The sequence below is a fragment of the Moschus berezovskii genome, chromosome 21, assembly GCF_049115385.1.
Source record: "Moschus berezovskii isolate FMDL1 chromosome 21, NW_MosBer_1.0, whole genome shotgun sequence".
In the NCBI taxonomy this organism is placed as follows: Eukaryota; Metazoa; Chordata; class Mammalia; order Artiodactyla; family Moschidae; genus Moschus; species Moschus berezovskii.
Genome location: NC_142480.1, coordinates 29,659,035 through 29,676,401, shown reverse-complemented (window position 1 = coordinate 29,676,401; position 17,367 = coordinate 29,659,035). Strand labels below are relative to the sequence as shown.

The window sequence follows — 17,367 nt, the reverse complement described above, 5'->3', positions numbered from 1 at the left end:
AGTTGAACAAAATCTGTGCATAATTGCATATTTAAAAATCTAATCTTCATATTTGTCAACATTGCTTAGCTGCTGTATCAACTGTCTAGCTTTGGTCTAATAAAGCCTTTTCGAAACTTTGGAAGAAATTTCTATATAGGAAATTGTAAATTTGGACAGGCATAACTGGGTCTCAATATGTAGTATTCTTATAGCAATTCTCACCTTTTGAAGTATATAAATTATAAGATATTCCAAAATGGCCACAGTGGCCATGTAATTAAAGGCTTTATTTATTTAATTATCTGTTTTCTGTGAGACTAGAAAGACAAAATAAGAAACAGCATAATGTGGGTTTCTCTGCTGCCAAATAACTTCAAGTGGTGCTGTCATTATTGGTTTTTAATGGGAAAAAAATATTTGGTTGACAGTATCAGAGGAATTCTTGGGGGAAATTTCACATATTCTTGTAGATGGAAAAGAACTTTTAATATCTTCGAGCAAAAGAACTATTTTCTCTGTATCTAAGTTCTATCAAAAGAAAAATATTGATGCACTTTTTGTTTTATGTTGTTCTAACATATTTCAGCCTCAAGGAAAGATTTAAGAAACTTAAATCTTATTTTCAAAACCTCTATAGAATAATATTGGGGACATTAAAAGATGAGCACTATCTTTAAAGCATTCTATATTTTTAACCTGTATTTCCACATTTGTGCTTAGATCTTACAGATGAACTGAGGTGACTATCCGAAGTCAAAAGCATTAGCTATTTTCAACACACAAAATCAATGCAAACAAATATATTTTTAAAAAAAGAATCTTCATGCTATGATCAACTCCAATGGAACTGAATTTTACTCACTTCTAATCTAATCTGAGTCCAGCCCTGCTATCTTGATGATTATACTAGTCTTTCACTACAGCTTGAGAACTTATTAGGAAAAGGAGTACGTGAAGAATGTATATTGTCACCCTGCTTATTTAACTTATATGCAGAGTTCATCATGAGAAACGCTGGGCTGGAAGAAGCACAAGCTGGAATCAAGATTGCCGGGAGAAATATCAATAACCTCAGATATGCAGATGACACCACCCTTATGGCAGAAAGTGAAGAACTAAAGAGCCTCGTGATGAAAATGAAAGAGGAGAGTGACAAAGTTGGCTTAAAACTCAATGTTCAGAAAACTAAGATCATAGCATCCGGTCCCATCACTTCATGGCAAAGAGATGGGGAAACAGTGGAAACAGTTCCGTTCCGTTGCTCAGTCGTATCCGACTCTTTGCCACCCCGTGGACTGTAGCCTACCAGCCTACTCCATCCATGGGATTCTCCAGGCGAGAATACTGGAGTGGGTTACCGTTTCCTTCTCCAGGGGATCTTCCCGACCCAGGGATCGAACCTGGGTCTCCCGCATTGGAGGCAGACGCTTTAACCTCTGAGCCACCAGGCTGACTTTATTTTCCTGGACTCCAAAATCACTGCAGATGGTGACTGCAGCCATGAAATTAAGACACTTACTCCTTGGAAGGAAAGTTATGACCAACCTAGACAGCATATTCGGAGAAGGCAATGGCAAGCCACTCCAGTACTCTTGCCTAGAAAATCCCATGGATGGAGGAGCCTGGTAGGCTGCAGTCCATGGGGTCGTTAAGGTTCGGACACGCCTGAGCGACTTCACTTTCATTTTTCACTTGCACACATTGGAGAAGGAAATGGCAACCCACTCCAGTGTTCTTGCCTGGAGAATCCCAGGGACGGGGGGGCCTGGTGGGCTTCCGTCTATGGGGTCACACAGAGTCGGACACGACTGAAGTGACTTAGCAGCAGCAGCAGACAGCATATTAAAAGCAGAGACCTTTGTCAACAAAGGTCCGTCTAGTAAAGGCTACGGTTTTTCCAGTAGTCACGTATGAATCTGAGAGTTGGACGATAAAGAAAGTTGAGCGCCAAAGAATTGATGCTTTTGAACTGTAGTGTTGGAGGAGACTCTTGAGAGTCTCTTGAACTGCAAGGAGATCCAACCAGTCCATCCTAAAGGAGATCAGTCCTGGGTTTTCATTGGAAGGACTGATGCTAAAGCTGAAACACCAATACTTTGGCCACCTGATGCAAAGAGCTGACTCATTTGAAAAGACCCTGATGCTGGGAAAGATTGAGGGCAGGAGGAGAAGGGGACGACAGAGGATGAGATGGTTGGATGGCATCACCGACTGAATGGACATGAGTTTGGGTGGACTCCGGGAATTGGTGATGGACAGGGAGGCCTAGCGTGCTGTGGTTCATGGGGTCACAAAGAGTCGGACATGACTGAGCAACTGAACTGAACTGAGAACTTATTCAACGATTCCAGTGCAATACACACAAATATATAGGTTTCATATAATTATGCATTCCACTTTTTTTCTTCAAAGAAGAAAAATTACTGATTTTAAATTTAGATGAATAATTACTGATTACTGTTGTCTGATGGTTTTATAATGGAGCATGAACTTCCATGAGTGGTAAGTAGTAGCTGGTGAAAAGATTTGGAGAAAGACCTGTGACTGGCTTAGCCCAACTTCTATCTAAACTGTTCCCCAGTTCAATCGCCCTAGCCCCAGTCTAACACTTCTGCATGTGCACAACTATGTTATTATCAGCTATTCGTCAGATGTAACAGTTTAGCAAACTAGCTCTAGATGCTAGCATGACAGCAAAATCTATATAAGCCATTTCCAAGTGTGTTCCTCCTCACATCAACGATTAATTTGCAAAATAACTTTTTATTTGTCTCGAGGACCAGATCTGAGAATCATTATACTGTCAAATGAGGTACCATTACCTGTTTTATATTCAGTTCAGTTCAGTTCAGTCACTCAGTCGTGTCCGACTCTCCGCGACCCCATGAATCACCGCACGCCAGGCCTCCCTGTCTATCACCAACTCCCAGAGTACACTCAAACTCATGTCCACAGAGTTGGTGATGCCATCCAGCCATCTCATTCTCCATCGTCCCCTTCTCCTCCCTCCCCCAACCTTTCCCAGCATCAGAGTCTTTTCCAGTGAGTCAACTCGCCGCATGAGGTGGCCAAAGTATTGCAGTTTCAGCTTCAGCATCAGTCCCTCCAATGAACATCCAGGATTGATCTCCTTTAGAATGGACTGGTTGGATCTCCTTGCAGTATAAGGGACTCTCAAGAGTCTTCTCCAACACCACAGTTCAAAAGCATCAATTTTCAGAGATCAGCTTTCTTCACAGTCCAACTCTCACATCCATACATGACCACGGGTAAAACCATTGCCTTGACTAGACGGACCTTTGTTGGCAAAGTAATGTCTCTGCTTTTTAATATACTATCTAGGTTGGTCATTCATCTCACACGCTAGTAAAGTCATGCTCAAAATTCTCCAAGCCAGGCTTCAGCAGTATGTAAACCGTGAACTCCCAGATGTTCAAGCAGGTTTTAGAAAAGGCAGAGGCACCAGAGATCAAATTGCCAACATCCGCTGGATCATGGAGAAAGCAAGAGAGTTTCAGAAAAACATCTATTTCTGCTTCATTGACTATGCCAAAGCCTTTGACTGTGTGGATCACAATAAACTGTGGAACATTCTGAAAGAGATGGGAATCCCAGACCACCTGACCTGCCTCTTGAGAAACCTGTATGCAGGTCAGGAAGCAACTGTTAGAACTGGACATGGAACAACAGACTGGTTCCAAATAGGAAAAGGTGTACGTCAAGGTTGTATATTGTCACCTTGCTTATTTAACTTATATGCAGAGTACATCATGAGGAACGCTGGGCTGGAAGAAGCACAAGCCGGAATCAAGATTGCTGGGAGAAATATCAATAACCTCAGATATGCAGATGACACTACCCTTATGGCAGAAAGTGAAGAGGAACTCAAAAGCCTCTTGATGAAAGTGAAAGAGGAGAGTGAAAAGGTTGGCTTGAAGCTCAACATTCAGAAAACAAAGATCATGGCATCTGGTCCCATCACTTCATGGGAAATAGATGGAAAAACAGTGGAAACAGTGTCAGACTTTGTTTTTTGGGCTCCAAAATCACTGCAGATGCTGATTGCAGCCATGAAATTAAAAGACGCTTGCTCCTTGGAAGGAAAGTTATGACCAACCTTGATAGTATATTAAAAAGCAGAGACATTACTTTGCCAACCAAGGTCCGTCTAGTCAAGGCAATGGTTTTTCCCGTGGTCATGTATGGATGTGAGAGTTGGACTGTGAAGAAAGCTGATCACCGAAGAATCGGTGCTTTTGAACTGTGGTGTTGGAGAAGACTCTTGAGAGTCCCTTATACTGCAAGGAGATCCAACCAGTCCATTCTAAGGGAGATCAATCCTGGATGTTCATTGGAGGGACTGATGCTAAAGCTGAAACTGCAATACTTTGGCCACCTCATGCGACGAGTTGACTCACTGGAAAAGACTCTGATGCTGGGAAAGGTTGGGGGCGGGAGGAGAAGGGGATGACAGAGAATGAGATGGCTGGATGGCATCACCGACTCTGTGGACATGAGTTTGAGTGTACTCCGGGAGTTGGTGATGGACAGGGAGGCCTGGCGTGCTGTGATTCATGGGGTCGCGGAGAGTCGGACACGACTGAGCGACTGAACTGACTGAGGTTGGTCATAACTTTCCTTCCAAGGAGCAAGCGTCTTTTAATTTCATGGCTGCAATCAGCATCTGCAGTGATTTTGGAGCCCCAAAAAATAAAGTCTGACACTGTTTCCACTGTTTTTCCATCTATTTCCCGTGAAGTGATGGGAAAGTGAAAGAGGAGAGTGAAAAGGTTGGCTTGAAGCTCAACATTCAGAAAGATCATGTTTTATACTGCTTTTTATCAAAAGAGTTATCATTGGAATTCCACTTGCAATTGAAAAGGAATTAAATCAATTTGTCAAAAATAATAAAAAGCAATATAATGATCTTTATCAACATTTGTGTTTTCCATTTGATAATAATCAAATTACTCCTTGACAAATTTTGAGAGGTCGAAAATTGAGAGGCAGTTCAAAAAGCAATGACTCATAACATTTGCCCTATTGTAGAGGGCAAGGGAAAAAAATGTTACCTTGGCCTTATGGCCATATAGCTTTTTAATACAATTTTAATTTTATATTGAGATAAGAATAAGACAACAGAGTATACATTTCTTTTGTTAATAAAACAGTATGCTAGTCTATAAAGCCTCACATATCAGTAACACTATTTATTATTCACCTATATACCAGCAGTATATTTAATCCTCTATTGATGCTTTTGAACTGTGGTGCTGGAGAAGACTCTTGAGAGTCCCTTGGACTGCAAGGAGAGCCAACCAGTCCATTCTAGAGGAGATCAATCCTGGGTGTTCATTGGAAGGACTGATGCTAAAGCTGAAACTCCAATACTTTGGCCACTTCATGCTAAGAGTTGACTCACTCGAAAACACCGATACTGGGAGGGATTGGGGGCGGGAGGAGACGGGGACGACAGAGAATGAGATGGCTGGATGGCATCACCGACTCGATGGACATGAGTTTGAGTGAACTCCGGGAGCTGGTGATGGACAGGGAGGCCCGGCGTGCTGTGGTTCATGGGGTCGCAAAGAGTAGGACATGAATAAGCGACTGAACTGAACTGAACTGATACATATTATCTTTATTCTTCAAAGTAATCTTAGATAAGTGACAACCATACATTTATAGGATTTTGATTTGTCTAGTAAGGTCATTAAAAGGCATTCATGAATAAATAGTGAAGACCTGCATCCAATCATCTCACAAATAGAGTAAAAATAATTGGCAAAATAAAGTTTCAAATCTCCCTTAATGGTTATGACAGGAGTTTGGTGATACAGAGCAACACATTCATAAAGTATTAACAGTTTTCCAGCTCCACCTCTAACCTCCTCTCTCACATACACACAGACTATAGCTGTAACAGAAAAGTCTTTCCAGTTTATTTTAATCCTGGATCTAAAGTAACTCATATATTTTTCAAAACAGCCAATTGTCCAATTCTCCCAGCCCAAAGTTTGGAAGGCTTACTCAAATGACATTTCCTTGGGAAAAGTGTTCAACAGCATACACTGATTTGAAAAGGTTTTTAGTTCTGTGTATTGATAGAAAAAACATAAAGCAGAGTTCTCTTTTGTATTATAAGATATATAATGAGGCCTCAATTTTTCAGCCTATAATGCAAATTATAAAACAATACTTTAACATATGGTGGCCATACACAGATAATTAGGCTTTCAAAATTATGTTTCAAAACACACTTAGATACTTAGACAATATACTACGTATGTATATATTAGACATACATTACACAGACGTTACATATATATCAAAATATAATCCTATTGTAAACTATACTTGAAAATTTTAAATACACCATATTAAAGCCTTATATTACTTTAAGAATCACTTAATGAACTGACACATTCTATGCTTCATCATTAAATCAGAAATAACAAAAATGATGACAATTGTAAATTGTCAATGATGACAGTGTAAATGATGACAATACAGTGATGATAAAATGTAAATTCTAAATAAAAATATACAAACCTACAACCCAAATATCTATTTGCTTAAAAGGATTGTGTTGGTCTATGTGTGCTGACCTGGTCAAACAGCTAGTCACTCCCAGTTTCTTCAATATGTGTAGAAGTAGCATAGCTAAAATTAACAATAAAAATTAAAGTGACACTACAAGTGTTAAGAAAACAATTTACAATTAAGAAAGCAAAACAACTATAAACAGAGCACAGCTGCTCTCAAAGTAAGACACTGACCTTTGTTATACCTTGAATGAGCTATCTTCCCTAAAATTTCACCTCTTCGTTTCCTTGGTCAGAAAAATGAGTATACAAAGTGAAACTATGCCAGGAGCCTTAGAGATGCTATTACTTCATTTAAGTAAATTCAAAAGGGAAATATGAGTTGTCTATCTAATAAGATAACAGGCAAAATGAAAAGATGGTCCTATTAATTGTATTCCACATCCCTAAATTAATACTGCTTGTTTTTAAAAAGTGTGTGTGTGTGCACGCAGACTCAGACAGTATCTGAAACTAAAGTGATTCTTCCTTTGGAATACTGCTCCTTGTTTCAAAACAATTCCTTCTTAGTCTATATATTCAAGGTTCTTTTGATAGTAGAAAGTAACAATGTTTCAAAGTGAAGTCAATTACTGTAACTATTTTTTTACCCTCCAGAAAATAATAGTCATGAATACTGTCTAACATGATATATATCTTCATATACAACCAGCCTTCAAGGTTACATGCTTGCAAAGTAAAGAAATAAGCATAATATAGAGAAAACCTTAAACTAATATTTCCCCAAAAAGAAAGAATTAATTCTATCTCTATATTCATAAAGTGTTACATACCAAGATGGATGTGACACTTTAGATTTTTCACATAAACTAAAATATTTTAATAAAAATTTTAAATAATATTTTAAAAAATCAACTGAATCACTTTGCTGTACACCTGAAACTAACACATTGTAAATTAACTATGCTCCAATATAATATAAAAACTATATTAAATGTTAAAAATATTTAATTTTTAAAAATTCTTTAGCTGTATAATTCAGTACATACTTAGGGTACACTTATCTTAAAATCAGAATATTTTTGCTCAATTACCATCAAAAATTTTCAAGCATAATCATATATCTGCCACTTAGCAAACCTACATGATTAACGAAAAAGCATAAATTCTAAGTAATAGCAACAGTAACTATTTTTCAGAGAAGGACCTCTCTTATTTAGCTCATTCCACAGTTGTTCATCCCACGGAAAATGTCCCATGAATGTTGCTGATAGAAACTGAACTGTCAGCTATTACTTGCAAAGATTTAAGATAGTCCGATCTCTGTTAGTATTTAGGAAACTCTCAAAGCTATCACGTGAAAACCTTCTTAACATGTTACAACGCAATCAATGTGGAGGGCTCAGAAAATGTAGAGAAATCTGCTGAGAACTCTACAGGATTCCATTCTACATAGTAAATGGTAAATGACTTCTAAATCCCAGCACTGTCCTAAAACATCCATTTCTCTCCCTTCCTCCCTTTCTTTTTCTCTCCTGTCATCCCATCTCTGAGTTAGTATCTTAAGAAAGTAATTCAAAAGAATCTGAAATAAGGAACAAAGAAATTCTTCCCATTTCCTTGACTCCACACTGACCCCCTCCTCCATTTCTGTTGTCTTTACTATCCTGTGATGGATACTCAGCCCTCTTATTCTTGAGGTATAATTGTATCTCAAGATAGATGACAGAAAACAGACAGATGAAAATTTTTCCTATCGAGTAAATACCCAATTACAGTATCCTGTATATAAATAACTCTCAAATCCACACACATCTCTAAATCTCTCTCTTTGCCACAACATTCCCCCGTGCCAAAAAAAAACAAAAAATAGTGTGAGATCTTTATTCGGCTATCCCAAACAAACTCTCAAACTCTTAGAGACAGAAGAACTACTAGAATAAATAGAAAAGGAAGGGGTTCCCCTTGTAAATCAGTCACCAGGGCCGGTGATTTCCCTTTGCCAGTGTTTCTCCAGCTCTCTCCCCCAGAGCTTTGGCTCAGGATTCTATTACCTCATGAACTCCAGTTTTCCTTCTGCCATAACATTTTTGGCCTTCTAAAACATATTCCACAAAGCAAATCCATCTTTCAGCTGTCCTTGATTTGATGTCTCTATGTAGAAGATACAGAGGCTCCTAGTAATTTGAGTTCATCTTAATTGAAAAGCCTTTTCATAATTTTACTTTCTATAAATATTCTAGTCACTATCCTCAGGTCCTCTGTATTCCATAGGTGCTTTCTGTGGCTCTCCTGAACACATATCATCCCCTCCACAAAGCATTCCTCTTGGTAGTTACAGAGATAAGAATTCACTCTTCATTCAATTTCTAGTCTCAAACCTCATGAAACATGCATATTTCTCCCCATTCTAAATTCCATCAAGGTGTGGCTATATGCATGTGTGCATGTGTGTGTGTGTGGGTGTGTGCACAGACACGCCTTTTAAAACTGTTCAAACACATTAGCTCTTTAAGAAACTTTATCTTGGGTTCTTTATGTGCTTATTCAGTATTGTCCTTTAATTAACTGGCTTGCACTCCAATGGAAATTGTTGTAGACTGCAACTTCCATTAAGGGAAGGCTTTCAGTGCCCAGGAGAAGACTCCTGTTAACCTGCAACAGACACCACAGTATTGATGTTGCTGCTGCTGCCAAGTCGCTTCAGTCGTGTGTGACTCTGTGTGACCCCACAGACAGCAGCCTACCAGGCTCCGCCGTCCCTGGGATTCTCCAGGCAAGAGTACTGGAGTGGGTTGCCATTTCCTTCTCCAACAGTATTGATGAGGAGAAGGCATATGATATGACTTAAAACAGAATTAGACAGTATCTGCCATTTACGTGGAAGATGCAAAAAACTAAGAGTCACACATATTATAAAATGTCACTCCATTCAATAAACAAAAACTCCTGACACTCACTGTTAACTTAGTCTGGCCTCCAGAACTTTTACAACTTTAAGACTAGTGATTTCTCCCTAGGGATTTTTCCTAATAGTCTGTGCTCAGTGCTACAATTCACAACACACAGGTTTAGCAAACTCTGTTCCAAACAGTTTAAAGAAAGCTTTCATGATTATTCAAGGGACCTTTATAAGGCAAGTACCAGTCAGTCCTTCAGGGTTGAAATTCAGCACCTTTAGAGACCTCTGTCTCCACCCAGAAACCCTTGATGTTTACGCTAAGAAGACTGGCGCCATGGCCCCCTTTCCTTTACACTCTTATCACCCCCGTCCATGCAACTCCCATCTGGACCGTCACAGAAACAACCCAAATTCAGAATCGCACTGTAAACAGCGATAGGCGGGCTAGGTCTCCTCCCTGGGCGGCAAGGTCCAGGATAATGGCCCTTTTTCCACCCTGCCTTTGGTGGCCGCTGTCCAAAGTCCCACAGCCTCAAACTTAGGGGCACAGCCAGCCTGGGGTGCTCCTGGACAGGACCCCTCCCACTCACATGCCTGTTTCCTGGCTTCAAAGCTCCACTATCAGTGCCCTGGGAATCAAAATCCAGAAGGCTGCAACTTTCAGATTTATCATTGAAAAAATTGCACCCATGTTCACAGAGTTGGGAATAGACCACAAGGAGGTGGGGAGCTGTGGTCTGGTCATTTGTTTTCACAGCTGGCCGAGTCAATCATTCTCTCTTAAAAGCTTATTTGACAGGTGAGAAATTCCTCCTCTCCAGATCATTCCAGGAACTCCTCAGCATCAATCTGAGCTGAGAGAGGGGCCTGAAGGGGAAGGGAGTGGTGCTGAAATCGTGCTGAGCGTGTCCCCGGGGAAACTCTAGTGCAGGAAGGAGGATTTCGGCGCCAGGAATGTGCTGGTCCAGGGTCCAGACCGAAGAGAGGGGAGAGCCGGGAAGTCTTTAGTGGGAGGGAGAGGTGCGTCCAGAAAATAGAAGATACCTGGATATGTCCTGAACGGGATGGAATTGGGGGAGAAGGATGCAGAAGAGAAATCGGGAATAGAAAGAGGTTGGGGCAAGGGGAGAACTGGACAACACGAAATGCAGAGCTTCGGATGCGGGCGTCCAACCTCGGCCGGTGTCGGACCCTTCCAGAGCGCCGGCTAGGCTGGCTGCCGGCCGAGCCCCCGGAGCCGGAAAGTTGGCGCGGCGAGGGGCGGCCGGAGGGCAGTGCCCCCAGCGCGGCGGGGAGGCGCCGGGCTCAGAGTCGCGCGGCGCCTTACCTTCTGGTCGACGATAGAGCAAGCCATCTCGCGGACGTGCGCCAGGCTGTAGTCCCCGGACGAGTCCTGCAGCAGCAGCACCGGCTCGCGGCTCAAGCCGATCTGCAGATGGAAGGAGATGCCCGCGGCCGGGGCCGCGACGGGACTCAGGAACGGCGCGGGCCCCGGCCCGGACCCCGGGACCAGCGCAGCCGCCGCCGCCGCCGCCGCCGCCGCCACGGGCAGCAGCGGGCTGGGCGGCCGCAAGACCGGAGGGGCGCTCATCGCTCGGCCGGGCGCGCCGAGGGCCGCGGGGCCCGGCGGCTGAAAAGTTTTGCCGCCGCGGAGCCGGGAGCTTCTTTCTTCAAGAGTCGAGGCGGAAAATAAAAACTTTCCGGAAAAGTCCCCGCGCGGGGGGAAGGGCGAGGGGATGAGGATCGGGAGGGGAGGGGGTGGAGAGAAAATGGCCGAGGCGGGAGGGCTGCGCCGCCGGCAGCGCGGGCGGCGCGCGGGGGAGGCGCCGCCGCGCGGAGGAGCAGCAGCCGCGGCGCGCGCGGGGGGACCGGGCGGCGGGTCTGAGAGACCCGGGCGCCGGGCGGGGGCGGGGAAGGGGGCGCGAGGGGCGGGGTAGGGGAGCGAGGGGCGGGCGCTGCGGAGCCACCACCCGGCGCGCGCCGGAGCCGCAAGAGCCGCGGCCGCAGTGGCCGCGGAGTGCCCGGTGGCCGCCCCCTCCGCCCGAGGTTCCCTGGGCCTGTGCCTCCACTGGCCCGGGCAGGGCTCAGCGGCCGGGCGTGCGGCCGCCTCCGCGAGCATGGCTCGACCCTCCGTCCGGGACCCCGCTCTCTTCGCTGGCCCGGCTGCCCGACTGAGGACGGAGGGAACTGGGCCCCCTTCCTACAGCCCGCTGCCCGGGACCAGGAGCTTCACGGTGCCCACAGTGCTCGCCACATCATCCAAATGTCCGAGGACGACGCACTTCTACCCGTGAGGTGGCCTGTGCTAAACTCAAGAATGCCAAGCCCTGCAGTTCTCCGTGGGTCTTACCTTCGGAGGGAAGATGAAAATAGAGGGTCCTCGGAAACCTACTTACATCCCGGGTCCTTCCAGGAACCCTTGGGTTCGTTGCCAAAGAGGGTGGGAAGCCAATCCACGGAAATAAATTTAACCTGTCTTTAGGTTTTTTTTTTTTTTTGACACTGACACACCCTGATACCCAAGCCCACACATTGCACCGCAGCTTCCAAGGCACCAGACATAACTTGCTAAACTCAGACTAAGTTCTCTTTCGAAAGAGAAGGCATTCATTGTCTACATTTTTTAAAAAGAGGAAGGTCTGATGCAGTCTCTATCTCTTACCCTTATTCTTTGTGTCTGAAGCTTCTACCCACCAAAGTCCTCAGAATCCATTCCTTCACTGTAAAATCAGCTTTATATATAGCAGTGATGCTCCCAGCGCCGCTACCATCTAGGCTGGGTAACATCACTAGCGCCACCGTCTAGGTTGGGCACCATCACCATCGGCTTTAGTTTTGATAGTTGTTTCCTGTTGTTGCCTTTGTCGTAGTTTTGGCGGGGTTGGGGAGGTGGGAACGGTGCCTGGAGATGAATTCTACTCTTCTCCTACCACCAGCATGCTTCGCACACTGCACAGGGTGGGTGACGGTGCAGATGCACAGGGCCTCGACCTTTGAAAGGCCCTGCCACGGTGATCTGCTGCCTGTCACCATCTTGGAATACTTAATGGTTTTTTGTTTGTTTGTTTGTTTTGCAGTGTGTTAGTCGCTCAGTCGTGTCCGAATCTTTGCAACCCGATGGACTGTACCCTGCCAGTCTCCTCTATCCTTGGAATTCTCCAGGCAAGAATACTGGAGTGGATAGTCATTTCCTTCTCCAGGGGATCTTCCCCACCCAGAGATCAAACCCAAGTCTCCAGCATTGCAGGCAGATTCTTTACCACCGCGCCCGGGAGTCAGACAAATTATGTAGCCCGCTTTTCCGCGTCCCTAGTCCTTTCCCTTATACGGCACAAGCACCCACGCATGCGCAAACACACACACGCAAAGTAATAATGTATGTTTTATTTTGTACTGTTCATTGTTTATGTCTTGACCTCTGTTTCTGACCCCAGACGTGATATTTCAAGGTGATTTTCTCTTCAAGCCTCTTTCCCAGGGTCAGTAATGGAGACCTGAATGTCCTCAAAGACATTGTCACTCACTGCTCTAGAAGAGACCTGAATTATTTTCTCTCTGGATTTGATGGTGTGAGAAGGTCTACATGTGTGTTGGCAGTTTCCATTTACTTACTTAAAAAGTGGTTCACTTCATCTATCCATCCACCCCTCCATCCATACCTCCATTCATCCCTCCCATGCTCCTGTCCTGTACGACTCTTTGCGACCCCATGGACTTAGCCTGCCAGGCTCCTCTGTCCGCCGGTTCTCCGGGCAAGAATACTGGAGTGAGTAGCCATTTCCTCATCCGGGGGATCTTCCTGATCCAGGAATTAAACCCACGTCTCCTGCATTGCAAGTGGATTCTTTACCACTTGAACCATTGTGGAAACAATTTCCCTAATATACCAGATTCAGTTAAGCTAGGAGAAGCATGGGCTTTCCCAGTGGCTCAGCAGTAAAGAATCTGCCTGTCAATGCGGGAGATTCACCTTTTATCCCCAGGTCAGGAAGATCCCCTGCAGAAGGAAATGGCAGTTCACTCCAGTATTCTTGCCTGGGCAATCCCATGGACAGAAGAGCCTGGTGGGCTATAGTCCATGGGGTCTCAAAAGTGTTGGACATAATTTAGTGACTGAATAACAAGGAGAAGAGTGGAATTATTCTTAATGCTATGCCTCTTGGTTCTCTGTTGTTTTTTAATGTCAGAAAATGCATTTCATTTTATTTTAAAGTCTGAATAAAGTCAATATTCCCACAATTTCCTATTACCAGAATAAAAGTCTGCTGGTCAGTTTACAAGGCCTTACAAAAAGCTAGTTTTGCTTGACTTTGAGCCAAAACCTAAATGACAAAAGGCCCTTAAGAAGATGAGGGGGAATTATGAACTAGGTATAGGAAACAGCTGGTGTAAAGGAACTAACACAAGAATGTACTTAGCATTTTCAAGGTACAGGAAAAGAGGGGCAAGTACCTGAGATGAGGTCAGAGACGTGGTTGAAGTCAGATCACAAAACATATCTTGAAAGCCCATTGTAAAGAGTTTTCATTCTATTCTCAGTGCACTGTCCAAGCACTGGAAGATTTTAAAGCAGGGAATGATAAAATTTAATTAGCATTTTAAAAAAATCACTCTCTGGCTCTGTGTATAGAAGAAATGAGTCAAAGCAGAGACACCAGATTGGATATTAGCAGTTGTCCAGTCTAAAAACATACATGGCTTGGATGACTTTGGTCGTTAAGTTCAGATACTGAAAAATGTAAAGTTGCAGGACCTAATTTGGAGGCAGAACTGAAGGTCTCAATGATGAATCAGAAGTTTATGGGAAGTAAGAAAACAGTCGAGTTGTGAAAGACTCCTAGATTTCTGAGCAATTAGCCTAATGGTGGTGCTGATAACTGATACAGAGAAGACAGGGAGGACGCAAGTTTGGGGAGAAATAAGATTTCTACTTTGACTGTGTTGAATTTGAGATGCCACTAGGTATTCAACTTAGAAATAACGGCTATAGTTGAGCATTTGAGTCTAGAGTTCAGGAAAGAGAGGATGGTCAGAAATACACTTGAAAATCATAAGTGTGGAGATGTTTCAAAGTGAGATTAGATGAGATCACTAGAAAGGGAGGGGGTAAGGCATCAGTTACATGAGACAGGAACTTAGATGTCCTACATAGGAAGAAAGCTGTGGAACAATAACTTGTTTCCTCTACTCTGATTTCTCAATAGATTGAAGGATGTTGGAAGTAATTGAGAAGAGAAACAAGGGCAGGGGAGAGAATTCTAAGGAATTTTAATTCTGGAGAATTAGAATCACTTTTAAGAAGCTGGTAAATTACTGAATGCAAGAGAGTGAATAAGGAGAAACAAGAAGAAAAAGAGTCTCAGAACCACTGGAGGTCCCACATAACAGGCAGAAAAGTTCCATGAAGTTGGTCATTGCAATTTCTATAGTGGGCACCTGAGATCTGACAGTTCGCCAGCTGCTCCCCATTTTTGCTGAATGACAAGAGAATGAACAACAGCTAATATCTGAAAGAAACCTGATGTGCATCTCTGGTGACTGTGAAATTACATACAGGCATCTCTGGTGATTGTGAAATTATATACAGAAAACTTCAAGAGTCTGAAAAAATTCAGTGGCTTTAATCTCTTCTGGGTATTTGAACTTTGGGAAAGTAAAAAGTATGTAGAGAGTGAATAGCTATTTATATAAAATATGTTCACGAATTTTAGATTTTATTTTTTGAATCATGGCTAACATTCCTGGAATAACAGACTTCTGGCAATGACAGGGAATACCATTTTAGAAAGTAGGTTCAACACTCGTAAACTGACTAAAGTGTACAGAAGTATGTGGAGGTACTTACAAGGATTTCCAAAACTGAATGTTTTTCCTTTATAGTTGTCTTCAAAAGAGGGCTGGATGTTGAAATAATTTGAGAAATAAGTACATACATTTTATTTTTCTTTATAGCTTATAAATTAACTTAGCGTTTAAATTCTCAATATAAATTAGCCTTTGAAGGCACTGGGAAGTCCTACAAAAGTTTTTTGTTTTTTTTTTTTTTGACTACACTAAGCTACTTTATTGTCATGTGAAAACTGCATATCACCAGCTATCCCACCAGTTATTCCAGAATCCGGCTTTCCCACAACAGTTCTTCTACTGTCAATAAGGCATGTCTCCTCTTCCGTTGCATAAACCATGGTCAGAAGCACTGTGGGAAGAAGCACACTATTTTTCCTCAAAAGTAACTATGATTCTCACAAAAGTTTTGTTTCATTTAATGCACTACTTTCTCAACAATTTTTATCTCAGAACCCCAATCATTATTGTTGTTGATGATGATGCTGTTTTTATCACACTATGTATCTTAACATTTCACATAGTGAGGGTCCCACAGAACACACTTTGGGAAATGGAGTACTATTCAACAAATGTAAAAGAATTTCAGTTAAATTTTGAAGGTAAAGAAAATTGCTCAGAATTAAAAGCAGATACAAATGGCAAAACACAGACGCATACTGCGTGTCCAGCAGTTCACAATCTGTAATCAGAAAGAGAATTCAGAATAACCTGATTTGAAGAGTTGTCAGTTTGGAAGCACAATATACCTTGTCCAGATGAAACAGACAGTGGAAAAAGAAAAATGAGTAAGAAACATAATGTAATTCTATGGCTGAAAGGATCCTATCTATCCCCAAGTACAACCATTTTACAGCCTAAAAAACTGAAGAGCAGAGAAATTATATACTAATGTGGAAAATGGAAATTTGAAAGAGAAAATATGGTCCCAGAAGAGCCTCCTTTTTACACAACTGATCACTGGAAGCTGTAAGCGTGAGGATAATGGATGATGAATGAAGGATGGATGATTAATGTATATGATAACTATTTTATATTGTTTGTCACCTTACAAGAGTTCATAAATGATAGTGTGCAAGACCAGGTTAAATAAAGTTAATGATATAAAGCTGGCACAACAGAAAAATAATATCCTAATGAAGATAGCAACCATATAATTATCTGCCAAAGTATTGTTCTGCTAAAGCCTGAGCTTGTGACAAAATGTTGCCTTGTCTTATTGATAATTTTGTGGCAAATAAAACAGAAAAGAAGTGAAGTTCATTTTTACCAAGTAAAACTAATTTATTATTTAAGAAAGCAAATTTCAAAAATTTAAAGAAAAAATGAATATGATCCTAGAGTCAGAGACCCTCAAAAGGACAGGAGGCCTTCAAGACAAGCACTTAACTATAAAATCACAAATGATCCAGGTGAGGAATAAATTCAGGCACCAGTATGACTACACTTTAAGTTTTGAATGAGTACATATCTGCAAAGAGGATGTATGAATAGACATAAGCTGTATTAGAGTAAATAAAAATAAAGGTTATTTGTGAACCATGAACTTCCAGATGTTCAAGCTGGTTTTAGAAAAGGCAGAAGAACTTGATATCAAATTGCCAACATTCACTGGATCATCGAAAAAGCAAGAGAGTTCCAGAAAAACATCTATTTCTGCTTTATTAACTATGCCAAAGCCTTTGACTCTGTGGGTCACAATAAACTGTGGAAAATTCTAAAAGAGATGGGAATACCAGACCACCTGACCTGCCTCTTGAGAAACCTATATGCAGGTCAGGAAGAAACACTTAGAACTGGACATGGAACAACAGACTGGTTCCAAATAGGAAAAGGAGTACATCAAGGTTGTATATTGTCGCCCTACTTATTTAACTTATATGCAGAGTACATCATGAGGAACGCTGGGCTGGAAGAAGCACAAGCTGGAATCAAGATTGCTGGGAGAAATATCAATCACCTCAGATATGCAGATGACACCACCCTTATGGCAGAAAGTGAAGAAGAACTAAAAAGCCTCTTGATGAAAGTGAAAGAGGAGAGTAAAAATGTTGGCTTAAAGTTCAACATTCAGAAAACTAAGAGCATGGCATC

At 42.4% G+C, this 17,367-nt stretch overlaps 1 protein-coding gene across 2 annotated transcripts in view; it reads right to left on the bottom strand.

The window, feature by feature from the left end:
* The window catches only part of PRKD1 (protein kinase D1), a 360,671-nt gene extending 349,520 nt beyond the window's left edge, over positions 1-11,151 (bottom strand). The window contains exon 1 of one of the 2 annotated variants that reach the window (XM_055418185.2): positions 10,757-11,151. In XM_055418185.2, coding sequence (XP_055274160.1) covers positions 10,757-11,020 — 264 coding nt within the window. In that variant the 5' untranslated portion in view covers positions 11,021-11,151. The remainder of the gene's footprint in view (positions 1-10,756) is intronic. The other variant, XM_055418186.2, reaches the window with a different exon arrangement.
* Between the last annotated feature and the right edge of the window lie 6,216 nt (positions 11,152-17,367).